Here is a 13,611-nt window from a genome sequence, read left to right as displayed (position 1 = left end):
ACCCAGAACAGATATATCCTGCCCACCCTCACTCCCCAAATACTGTCTTACCCAGAACAGATATATCCTGCCCACCCTCACCCCCAAATACTGTCTTACCCAGAACAGATATATCCTGCCCACCCTCACTCCCAAAATACTGTCTTACCCAGAACAGACACCACGCCCACCCTCACCCCCAAATACTGTCTTACCCAGAACAGATATATCCTGCTCACCCCCAATCACCGTATTTTCCAAAACAGATATAACGCGTTAAACTCACGTTGGTAGTCTTCTTGTAGTAGTCTATGTTGTGCACATCTCTAGCCAGACCGAAGTCTGCGATCTTCATCACGCTGTCTTCAGTTACCAGGACGTTTCTGGCTGCCAGGTCTCTATGGATACACTGAGGAGGAAGAGGAACAACACCTCAGGTTAAAACACACTGGACTCTAACGGGCTGTATTATACTGTATTATACTGTATTATACTGTATAGACCAACACACTGGGCTGTATTATACTGTATTATACTGTATTATACTGTATTATACTGTATTATACTGTATAGACCAACACACTGGGCTGTATTATACTGTATTATACTGTATAGACCAACACACTGGGCTGTATTATACTGTATTATACTGTATAGACCAACACACTGGGCTGTATTATACTGTATTATACTGTATTATACTGTATAGACCAACACACTGGGCTGTATTATACTGTATAGAGCCAACACACTGGGCTGTATTATACTGTATTATACTGTATAGACCAACACACTGGGCTGTATTATACTGTATAGACCAACACACTGGGCTGTATTATACTGTATTATACTGTATAGACCAACACACTGGGCTGTATTATACTGTATTATACTGTATAGACCAACACACTGGGCTGTATTATACTGTATTATACTGTATTATACTGTATAGACCAACACACTGGGCTGTATTATACTGTATTATACTGTATTATACTGTATAGACCAACACACTGGGCTGTATTATACTGTATTATACTGTATAGACCAACACACTGGGCTGTATTATACTGTATTATACTGTATAGACCAACACACTGGGCTGTATTATACTGTATAGACCAACACACTGGTCTGTATTATACTGTATTATACTGTATAGACCAACACACTGGGCTGTATTATACTGTATTATACTGTATAGACCAACACACTGGGCTGTATTATACTGTATTATACTGTATAGACCAACACACTGGGCTGTATTATACTGTATAGACCAACACACCGGGCTGTATTATACTGTATTATACTGTATAGACCAACACACTGGGCTGTATTATACTGTATAGACCAACACACTGGGCTGTATTATACTGTATAGACCAACACACTGGGCTGTATTATACTGTATTATACTGTATAGACCAACACACTGGGCTGTATTATACTGTATTATACTGTATAGACCAACACACTGGGCTGTATTATACTGTATAGACCAACACACTGGGCTGTATTATACTGTATTATACTGTATAGACCAACACACTGGGCTGTATTATACTGTATAGACCAACACACTGGGCTGTATTATACTGTATTATACTGTATAGACCAACACACTGGGCTGTATTATACTGTATAGACCAACACACTGGGCTGTATTATACTGTATTATACTGTATAGACCAACACACTGGGCTGTATTATACTGTCTTATACTGTATAGACCAACACACTGGGCTGTATTATACTGTATAGACCAACACACTGGGCTGTATTATACTGTATTATACTGTATAGACCAACACACTGGGCTGTATTATACTGTATTATACTGTATAGACCAACACACTGGGCTGTATTATACTGTATTATACTGTATAGACCAACACACTGGGCTGTATTATACTGTATTATACTGTATAGACCAACACACTGGGCTGTATTATACTGTATAGACCAACACACTGGTCTGTATTATACTGTATTATACTGTATAGACCAACACACTGGGCTGTATTATACTGTATTATACTGTATAGACCAACACACTGGGCTGTATTATACTGTATTATACTGTATAGATCAGTGGTACTCATTGCCAGCAGGCTGCATTAATTTGTGGCTCGCATTGATTTTCAATTTTTTTTTCATAATACATAACAATGATACAATTGAAATTCAATGTGTTTAATGCAGGCCTGAATCACTTCATTGAATATATCTATTGTTCCATGGATGGCAGATAGATGGAAGTATAGCGCCGCTGTTTAACAGAAAGGCCAAAATGGAAAGTTTGTGTAAATAGAACGCAGCTGTTCAACTACAGCGACTGACATATCACTTTGCTACTAGCTAATGTTGTAGCCTGGTCGACATGGATTGATTTATTGTAAAAAAAGAAACGTACATCTATTGACAACGAAATTGAGGAGAAAGAGCTGGAGAACAACGTGACGGCTATGAACGAACAGGAGAACCAGGAAAATCAGGAAGATGGCGGTGGGGATATGCAGCAAGCTAACGTGGCTAACGTGGCTAACGTGGCTAAGAGAAGGATATGCTCGATTCAGGAAGAACACAGAAAGTTCCAAGAGAAATGGACAGACAAGTATTTTGTTGTAGTGAATGATGGGACTATTTCACTGTGTCTTATTTGCCAGAAATCAGTCAATTGTTTAAAACAAGCAAATTTAGAGCGACATTTCCAGTCACACCATGCCCACTTTGACAAAACATATCCGCCACAAAGCAACCTCAGAAACAACAAAATAGCGCATCTCAAAGGACAACAACAAATGATGGACAGATCTAGCACTGTTGCAGAGAAAACAACATAGCTTGGATACTCGTTAGAAACAAGAAGGCATTCACAGATGCTGAGACTGTCAAATAATGTTTTTTGTCCTCAGCCAAACAAGGAAGCTATTTTAAAGCAAATTAAGGGACTGCAACTCTCAGACTCGACCATAACAGGACACATAGAAGACATCGACGAGGACATCGCTAAGCAACTGATTACTGACATATCCGTGGCGCCGTGTTTTTATTATTGCGCTTGACGAAAGCACAGATGTGACATTGCCCAATTATGTGTTTGGGTCCGCTTCCCTCAAAACGAGTCGTTCAGAGAGGAACTTTTATGTTTACTGCCCCTTCAGGGACCAACACGAGGGTAGGATATTCTGAAAGCCCTTGATACCTTGACTGGTCCAATCTGGCATCTGTGTGCACTGACGGCACCCCAAACGAAAAAAGATTTCTCTCTCTCCTCCCTCAAATCCATGAATTTGTGGCAAACAAGGGGAGAGAGGAGCCAGAGCTGGATGGTCCACAGTGGGTATTAAATTAGCCTATCAGAAACTTCTAAAGCCATGACATCATTTTCTGGAATTTTCCAAGCTGTTTAAAGGCACAGTCAACTTAGTTTATGTAAACTTCTGACCCACTGGAATTGTGATACAATTATCTGTCTGTAAACAATTGTTGGAAAAATTACTTGTGTCATGCACAAAGTAGATGTCCTAACCGACTTGACTATACAAACTATAGTTTGTTAAGGATTCACATGTGAGGGTATGTACTAAACAACCAAAGATTTATACTACGGGTGTGTTTGTAAATGTAATCTGGAGTGCCAGAGTGTGCTCTGGGAGCTTGTAAACTCAGAGCATTGTCAGATTGGCCGTTCGTAAATTCAGAGCGTTTTGCTCTTGGAGCACACACTGGACACTCTGGCTGACCTAACAACAGCAGTCAACCACCCAAGCTAACTGGCTAGTGTTGGCTAGCTTGCCAGCTACTTCCAGAATTCAAATGAAAAACAACTTTCTGACAGCATTAGAAATGCATAATATCTGAAAATGTAGCTAGCTAGACTCTCTTACCCGAATACATGGATGGACACTTCTTCCTCTCTGTCACGGATACCATGGCTGCCCCTTAGTTTGAAGATGTAATCCAGAGCCTTCTGTGTTCTATTTTCGACTCCGTCTGCATATTTGCAATCAAACGCCAGATTTTTCTCCATCTCCTTAGCTAGCATACTCTAATTCCACTGATTTCAAAACTCGGTCCTCCAGAAAGTGGAGAGAAACACTTTTGCAGTTCTTTGTGATGTCTTTATAAAAAGCTGCGTTAGAAAGGATTACCTACACATACTGACCAGCTCCTATTATAGACAGAACTGTGCTACATGGCAGACCAATCTGAACTCATCTCTCTGCATGTCCAGCCCACTCATTATCTCAGCCAATCATGGCTAGCGGGAAGGTTGCTCTCACTTTTTCCATGGCTAAACCAACTAGGCTCATAATTTAACAAGTTTATTTGTATTTACAGATGTCATACAAGTTTATTATTAAGGCACATGAAAGTTCACATGTACGAGAAGGCATTTCTGCCCAAAATTGCATTTTGATTAAAAAATAAAAATTGATTCGTTCAAACGGCTCTACTGTGATGTTGTGACTTGCGACATACGCCTGGTTTCCTGAATCGGGTCACATTTGTGCGTTTTTGACCAAATGTAAGTCAGAACAAATTTATTTAACCAGGCAAGTCAGTTAAGAACAAATTCTCATTTAAAATGATGGCCGAGGAACAGTGGGTTAACTGCCTTGCTCAGGGCCCGGGGAACAGTGAGTTAACTGCCTTGTTCAGGGCCTGGGGAACAGTGGGTTAACTGCCTTGTTCAGGGCCCGGGGAACAGTGGGTTAACTGCCTTGTTCAGGGGTAGAAGGACAGATTTTTACCTTGGCAGCTCGGGGATCCGATCTAGCAACTTTTCGGTTACTGGCCCAACGCTCTAACCCCTAGGCCAACTGCTGCCCCACATACTTAAATACTTATTTCACTTTTATAATATTCCTGTTGCTATTTTTATATGTAAATACAAGAAATGTGTATGTAGAGGGGTACCTTTCTTCACCAGTTCTCTTACCATTTTGTACAATTGTGTGATTAGTTGAAAAGTTGAAGTTCAAATGAAGCTCCTGTGAAATGGTGAGGAGCGACATAGGCCTAGTTTCCTGAAATGAGTAACATTTGGTCTATCTATTAGTAATAGAGGAAGGAGAATACATTGGAATGACTTTTCCAAGGTTAGCACCATAGGGCCTGAGGCCGCAGCCAATATCAAAATGAGGTACTCTTAGAGTAACCAATGATGTAATGGGTTACAAAATACCACAAACGTTTTAAAAAATGCCAAGGTTTTCCAGAAATCCTGGTTGGAAGATTCACGGAATCAGGAGGGAATAAACAGGAATTCTGGAATCCTCCTACCAGGATTTCTGGAAAACCCAGGAATTTGGGAAAAGTATTTTTGCAACCCTACTATGCCCAGTATGCCACCCACCTTCTGTGAGGCCAGATACTCCATGCCACGCGCCACCTGGTAGGCACAGGACACCAGGTCTTTAAAGGTGAGCTGCTCATCAGGGATCTTACAGGTGTCGAAGGAGTAGTCCGTCCCCGGGGGCCGACGGGCCCTCAGGTACTCCCTCAGGTTCCCTTTGGAAGCGTACTCCACCAGCACGTACAGGGGACCTGGAGAATATATAATACAGATACAATATATATACAAAAGTATGTGGACACCCCTTCAAATTAGTGGATTCGGATATTTCAGCCACACCCGTTGCTGACAGGCAGTGGTGGAAAAAGTACTCAATTGTCATACGTGAGTAAAAGTAAAGATACCTTAATAGAAAATGACTCAAGTAAAAGTGAAAGTCACCCAGTAAAATACTACTTGAGTAAAAGTCTAAAAGTATTTAGTTTTAAATATACTTAATTATCAAAAGTAAATGTAATTCCTAAAATATACTTAAGTATAGAGAGTAAAAGTATGAATATTTCAAATTCCTTATATACAGTGTCTTCGGAAAGTATTCAGAGTCAAGTATTCGGTATTCAGATCAGTATTTGTATGTTGATTGATGACAATTTAAAAAAATATATATATTTTGGAATAAGGCTGTAACATAACAAAATGTGGAAAAAGACAATACTTTCCGAAGGCACTGTAAAGCAATCCAGATGGCAACATTTTCTTGTTTTTATTTATTGACGGATAGCCAGGGGCTCCAACACTCAGACATCATTTACAAACGAAGCATTTGTGTTTAGTGAGTCCTCCAGATCAGAGGCAATAGGGATGATAAGTGTTTGAATTGGACCATGTTCTGTCAAAATTGAACTTTTGGGTGAAAAGTATGGCTTACATTATTTTCTGTAGGAATGTGGTGAAGTAAAAGTTGGCTAAAATATAAATATTAAAGTACAGTACAGATACCCCCTAAAATTACTTAAGTACTTTACACCACTGCTAACAGGTGTATAAAAACAAGCACACCGCCATGCAATCTCCATAGACAAACATTAGAAGTAGAATGGCCTTACTGAAGTGCTCAGTGACATTCAACGTGGTACCGTCATAGGATGCCACGTCTCCAACAAGTCAGTTCGTAAAATTTCTGACCTGCTAGAGATGCAACTGTGAGTGCTGTCGGTAGTGTCATGAAATGGGTTTCCATGGCCGAGCAGCCGCACACAAGCCTAAGATCACCATTCTCAATGCCAAGCGTTGGCTGGAGTGGTGTAAAGCTCGCTGCTATTGGGCTCTTGAGCAGTGGAAACGCATTCTCTAGAGTGATGAATCACGCTTCACAAATCTGGGTTTGGCGGATACCTGCCCGAATGCATAGTGCCAAATGTAAAGTTTGGTGGAGGCGGAATAATGGTCTGGCGCAGGTTTTCATGTTTCGGGCTAGGGCCCTTAGTTCCAGTAAAGGGAAATCTTAACACTACAGCATACAATGACATTCTTGACGATTCTGTGCTTCCAACTTTGTGGCAACAGTTTGGTGAAGGCCATTTCCTGATTCAGCATGACAATGCCCCCATGCACAAAGCGAGGTCCATACAGAAATGGTTTGTCAAGATTCGGTGTGGAAGAACTTGACTGGCCTGCACAGAGCCCTGACCCCAACCCCATCGAACACATTTGGGATGAATTATAGGGATGAATCTCTAACTTTAAGCATCACCTGTCAGGGCAGCTGACCGATCACTGTACCTGTACACAGCCCATCTGTAAATAGCCCACCCAACTACCCCATCCCCATATTGTTATTATTTTTTTGTTGTTGCTCTTTTGCACCCCAGTATCTCTACTTGCACATCATCATCTGCACATCTATCACTCCAGTGCCCGACCTCACTAATGCTCTTGTGGCTGAATGGAAACAAGTCCCCTGAAGGACTAAAAACAAACAAACGATAACTATTGTAAAAAATACTGTGTCCGTAAAATGCATAGAGTATGGATAAGCTGGAAGTAGAAGCCTAAGTGTTGTTGTTCATTAGTTTACTCTAGTTATGTGAGGGGTGGTAGGGTTAGGGGAAAATAATAAAGGCAAATATATTTAAATAATATACAGTACCAGTCAAAAGTGGACACACCTACTCATTCAAGTTTTTTTTTTAAACAATTTTCTCGATTGTAGAAGTAATAGCGAAGAAATCAAAACTATGAAACACATATGGAATGATGTAGTAACCAAAAAAAGTGTTAAACAAAGTGTGCCTTGAATTCTAAATAAATCACAGACAGTGTCACCAGCAAAGCACCCCCACACATCACACCTCCTCCTCCATGCTTCACGATGGGAACCACACATGCGGAGATCATCCATTCACCTACTCTGCGTCTCACAAAGACATGGCAGTTGGAACCAAAAATCTCAAATTTGGACTCATCAGACCAAAGGACAGATTACCACCGGTCTAATGTCCATTGCTCGTGTTTCTTGGCCCAAGCAAGTCTCTTCTTCTTATTGGGGTCCATTAGTAGTGGTTTCTTTGCAGCATTTCGACCATGAAAGCCTGATTCACTCAGTTGCTGTTGAGATGTGTCTGTTATTTGAACTCTGTGAAGCAATTATTTAGGCTGCAATCTGAGGTGCAGTTAATTCTAATGAATTTTTCCTCTCCAGCAGAGGTAACTCTGGGTCTTCCTTTCCTGTGGCGGTCCTCATGAGAGCCAGTTTCATCATAGGGCTTGATGGTTTTTGTGACTGCACTTGAAGAAACTTTCAAAGTTCTTGAAATGTTCCGGATTGACTGACCTTCATGTCTTAAAGTAATGGACTGTCATTTCTCTTTGCTTATTTGAGCTGTTCTTGCCATAATATGGACTTGGTATTTTACCAAATAGGGCTATTTTCTGTATACCACCTCTACCTTGTCACAACACAACTGATTGGCTCAAATGCATTAAGAAGGAAATAAATTCCACAAATTAACTTTTAACAAGGCACACCTGTTAATTGAAATGCATTCCAGATGACTACCTCATGAAGCTGGTTGAGAGAATGCCAAGAGTGTGCAAAGCTGTCATCAAGGCAAAGGGTAACTACTTTGAAGAACGTTAAATATAAAATATATTTAGATTTGTTTATCACTGTTTTGGTTACTACAGGATTCCATATGTGTTATTTCATAGTTTTGATGTCTTCACTATTATTCTACAATGTAGAAAATAGTCAAAATAAATAAAAACCCTGGAATGAGTAGGTGTGTCCAAACTTTTGACTGGTACTGTATAAAGTATGTGAACCTTTTGGAACTACCTGGATTTCTGCATAAATTGGTCATCAAATTTTATCTGATTTTCATCTAAGTCACAACAATAGACAAAGATAGTGTGCGTAACCTAATAACACACACATTATTGCATTGTTCTTGTCTATATTGAATACATCATTCATTAAACATTCACAGTGTAGTTTGGGAAAAGTATGTGAACCCCAAGGCTAATGACTTCTCCAAAAGCTAATTGGAGTCATCTAATCTGGAGTCCAATCAATGAGACGAGATTGGAGATGTTGGTTAGAGCTGCCCTGCCCTATAAAAAACACTTCCAAAATGTGAGTTTACTGTTCACAAGAAGCATTGCCTGATGGGAACCATGCCTCGAACAAAAGAGATCTCAGAAGACATAGAATAAGATTTGTTGACTTGCATAAAGCTGGAAAGGGTTACAAAAGTATCTCTAAAAGCCTTGATGTTCATCAGTCCAAGGTAAGACAATTGTCTATAAATGGAGAAAGTTCAGCACTGTTGCTACTCTCCCTAGGAGTGACCATCCTGCAAAGATGACTGCAAGACCACAGCGCAGAATGCTCAATGAGGTTAAGAAGAATCCTAGAGTGTCAGCTAAAGACTGACAGAAATCTCTGGAACATGCTAACATCTCTGTTGGCGAGTCTACGATACGTAAAACACTAAACAAGAATGGTGTTCATGTGAGGACCCCACGGAAGAAGCCACTGCTGTCCAAAAAAAACATTACTGCACATCTGAAGTTTGTAAAAGTTCACCTGGATGTTCCACAGCGCTACTGGCAAAATATTCTGTGGACAGAGGAAACTACAGTTGAGTTGTTTGGAAGGAACACACAACACTATGTGTGGAGAAAAAAAGGCACAGCACACCAACATCAAAACCTCATCCCTACTGTAAAGTATGGTGGAGGGAGCATGGTTTGGGGCTGCTTTGCTGCCTCAGGGCCTGGACAGCTTGCTATTATTGACAGAAAAATGAATTCCCAAGTTTATCGAGACAATTTGCAGGAGAATGTTAGGCTATCTGTCCGCCAATTGAAACTCAACCGAAGTTGGATGATGGAACAGGACAACGACCCAAAACACAGAAGTAAATCAACAACAGAAAGGCTTCAACAGAAGAAAATACGCCTTCTGGAGTGGCCCAGTCAGAGTCCTGACCTCAACCCGATTGAGATGCTGTGGCATGACCTCAAGAGAGCAGTTCACACCAGACATCCCAAGAATATTGCTGAACTGAAACAGTTTTGTAAAGAGGAATGGTCCAAAATTCCTCCTGACCGTTGTGCAGGTCAAGAAAATGTTAACACACAGATCACTGACCATTTCGAATCCCACCGTAACCTTTTCTGCTATGCAATCTGGTTCCCGAGCTGGTCATGGGTGCACCTCAGCCACGCTCAAGGTCCTAAACGATATCATAACCGCCATCGATAAGAGACAATAATGTGCAGCTGGATTCATCGACCTGGCCATGGCTTTTGACTCTGTCAATCACCACATTCTTATCGGCAGACTCAATAGCCTTGGTTCCTCTAACCTGTTGAGGTGTAGGGGGCAGTATTTTCATGGCCGGATGAAAAACGTACCCAAATTAAATTGGTTACGACTCTGGCCCAGAAACTAGCATATGCATATTATTAGTGGATTTGGATAGAAAACACTCTGAAGTTTCTAAAACTGTTTGAATGGTGTCTGTGAGTATAACAGAACTCATATGGCAGGCAAAAACTTGAGAAAAATCCAACCAGGAAGTGGAAAGTCTGAGAATTGTAGTTCTTCTTTTGATTCTCTATCGAAACTACAGTTTCTGTGGGGTCACGTTGCACTTCCTAAGGCTTCCATTGGCTGTCAACAGCCTTCAGAAAGTTCTTTCAGCATTCTCCTGTCACTGGGCAGATAATAGGAGCTCAGTCAATCAGTGGACTGCCTGTGGACAAATGGATCGGATATGCGCGATCCTGCGAGCAAACCGTTCCTTCTTTTTCTTCTTGAATGAATATGCTACTGTCCGGTTGGAATATTATCGCAATTTTACGTAAAAAATACCATAAAGATTGATTTTAAACAGCGTTTGACATGCTTCTAAGTACGGTAATGGAACATTTTGACTTTTCGTGTCTGGTAACGCGCTCGCGCGTTATGCCTTTGGATAGTGCTCTGAACGCACGAACATGAGGTATTTATGTCTACAAATTAGGTATTTGGACATAAATATGGATTATTTTTAACAAAAACAACATTTATTGTGGAAGTAGCAGTCCTGGGAGTGCATTCTGACGAAGATCTGCAAAGGTAAGAGAATATTTACAATACTAATTCTGAGTTTAGGTGACCCCGAACATGGCGGGTGTCTGTATAGCTTTCTGTGATGGCGAGCTATGTACTCAGAATATTGAAAAATGTGCTTTCTCCGTAAAGATATTTTAAAATCTGACACAGCGGTTGCATCCAGGAGTAGTCTATCTATAATTCTTTAAATAATTGTTATATATTTTGTCAACATTTATGATGAGTATTTTTGTAAATTGATGTGCACATTCACCGGCAGTTTTGGTGGGAATACATTTTCTGAACATCACGCGCCAATGTAAAATGCTGTTTTTGGATATAAATATGAACTTTATCGAACAAAACATACATGTATTGTGTAACATAATGTCCTAGGAGTGTCATCTGATGAAGATCGTCAAAGGTTAGTGCTTCATTTAGCTGTGTTTTGGGTTTTATTGACACATGTCCTTGCTTGGAAAATGGCTGTGTGATTATTTTTGTCTATGTACTCTCCTAACATAATCTAATGTTTTGCTTTCGCTGTAAAGCCTTTTTGAAATCGGACAATGCAGTTACATCAAGGAGAAGTGTATCTTTAAAATGGTGTAAAATAGTTGTATGCTTGAGAAAGTTGAATTATGACATTTTGTTGTTTTGAATTTGACCTGATATTTCACTGGCTGTGTCCCGCAGGTGCGTCCCACATAGCCCATAGAAGCTAATGACTGTCTCGCCTGGTTTACCAACTACTTCTCAGACAGAGTTCAGTGTGTCAAATTGTAACTTACCATCCTGTGTACAAGCTCCCAGCAGGTTATGTTGTAACCTACCATCCTGTGTACATGCAGGTTATGTTGTAACCTACCATCCTGTGTACAAGCTCCCAGCAGGTTATGTTGTAACCTACCATCCTGTGTACATGCAGGTTATGTTGTAACCTACCATCCTGTGTACATGCAGGTTATGTTGTAACCTACCATCCTGTGTACAAGCTCCCAGCAGGTTGAGGATGTTTTTGTGTTTTCCAATCATCTTCATCATCTCCATCTCTGAGACCAGGTCTGACAGGTCCTTATCTGTGGCGTCGTCTGATGGGGGGAGGGAGGGAGAGAGGGAGAGAGGGAGGCAGAGAGGGAGAGGGGAGGGAGAGGGAGAGAGGGAGAGAGGGAGGCAGAGAGGCAGAGAGGCAGAGAGGGAGAGAGGGAGAGAAATTACATTTCCAGAATGTATTCACAGAGGAGAATGGACAGTCAGAGATAGTCAGTCACTGTCAGAGGAGATGGACAGTCAGAGACAGTCAGTCACTGTCAGAGGAGATGGACAGTCAGAGATAGTCAGTCACTGTCAGAGGAGATGGACAGTCAGAGATAGTCAGTCACTGTCAGAGGAGATGGACAGTCAGAGATAGTCAGTCACTGTCAGAGGAGAATGGACAGTCAGAGATAGTCAGTCACTGTCAGAGGAGATGGACAGTCAGAGATAGTCAGTCACTGTCAGAGGAGATGGACAGTCAGAGATAGTCAGTCACTGTCAGAGGAGAATGGACAGTCAGAGACAGTCAGTCACTGTCAGAGGAGAATGGACAGTCAGAGATAGTCAGTCACTGTCAGAGGAGAATGGACAGTCAGAGACAGTACAAACCCTCCAACCCAAAAAGGCCTGTGGTGTTGATGGTATCCTAAATGAAATTTTACTTTTTACATTTTAGTCATTTAGCAGATGCTCTTATCCAGAGCGACTTACAGTAGTGAATGCATACATTTCATTTAATTTCATGCATTTAAAAAAAATAAAAAATAATCTAAATTTCAAAAAAAAAAAAATTGTACTGAAATGATCAAATATACACACCACAAATTCCAATTGGCTATACTTAAAATCGTTAACACCATCCTTAGTTCTGGCATCTTCCCCAATATTTGGAACCAAGGACTGATCACCCCAATCCACAAAAGTGGAGACAAATTCGACCCCAATAACTACCGGAGGATATAAGTCAACAGCAGCCTTGGGGAAATCCTCTGCATTATCATTAACAGCAGGCTCATACATTTCCTCAGCGAAAACAATGTACTGAGCAAATGTCAAATTATCTTTTTACCAAATTACCATACGACAGACCACGTATTCACCCTGCACACCTTAACTGACAAACAAACAAACCAAAACAAAGGTAGTCTTCTCATGCTTTGTTGATTTCAATAAAGCTTTCGTAACAGCATTGTGGACTGGTATTTTTTTTTTAAAGTAACAGTATTGTGGACTGGTAGGGTGTGACCACCATCAAGCCAAAAACCTTTGGATATCAGAACGGCGGCAACTCACCAGCATTACAATCAGGAATATGACTTTCCCGAATTGGATCCGTTGTTTGTACCCCCCCAGGGAAATGTAACTTATCCCAGAGGCTGCTCCAAGATGCTGCCTTCGGAGAAGAGGTTTTTGGAGTGGACTTCTAGTCCGACTCAGGAGGCGTGCACACCATCCACCGCTTCTGAATATATTACTCGCTTATGTTCAGTCTCTGAACAATAAAGTAGATTAGTTCAGGGCGAGGATCTCCTCCCAGAGAGACATCAGGGACTGTAACATACTCTGTTTCATGGAATCATGGCTCTCTCCGGATATACTGTCCCCACCCTTACAGCCAACTGGGTTCTCAGTACATTGTGCAGACAGGAATAAAAAACTCTCCGGGAAGAAGAAAGGCGGTGGTTTCATG

General features: G+C 41.0%; 1 protein-coding gene across 1 annotated transcript in view; it reads right to left on the bottom strand.

Moving 5' to 3' along the window:
• Window positions 1-13,611, bottom strand: part of LOC106560212 (fibroblast growth factor receptor 3) — a 172,173-nt gene that overhangs the window by 16,446 nt on the left and 142,116 nt on the right. Inside the window, exons 12-14 of the mRNA XM_082956570.1 lie at window positions 11,867-11,977; window positions 5,345-5,535; window positions 266-388 (exon numbers count right to left, since the gene is read on the bottom strand). Of these exons, the coding sequence (XP_082812696.1) occupies window positions 266-388; window positions 5,345-5,535; window positions 11,867-11,977 (425 nt within the window). The remainder of the gene's footprint in view (window positions 1-265; window positions 389-5,344; window positions 5,536-11,866; window positions 11,978-13,611) is intronic.

The sequence above is a fragment of the Salmo salar genome, chromosome 01 (genome assembly GCF_965601325.2).
Source record: "Salmo salar chromosome 01, fSalSal1, whole genome shotgun sequence".
Classification (NCBI taxonomy): Eukaryota; Metazoa; Chordata; class Actinopteri; order Salmoniformes; family Salmonidae; genus Salmo; species Salmo salar.
Note: the sequence above shows the minus strand (reverse complement) of the source record. Positions and strands in the feature narration are given on the sequence as shown.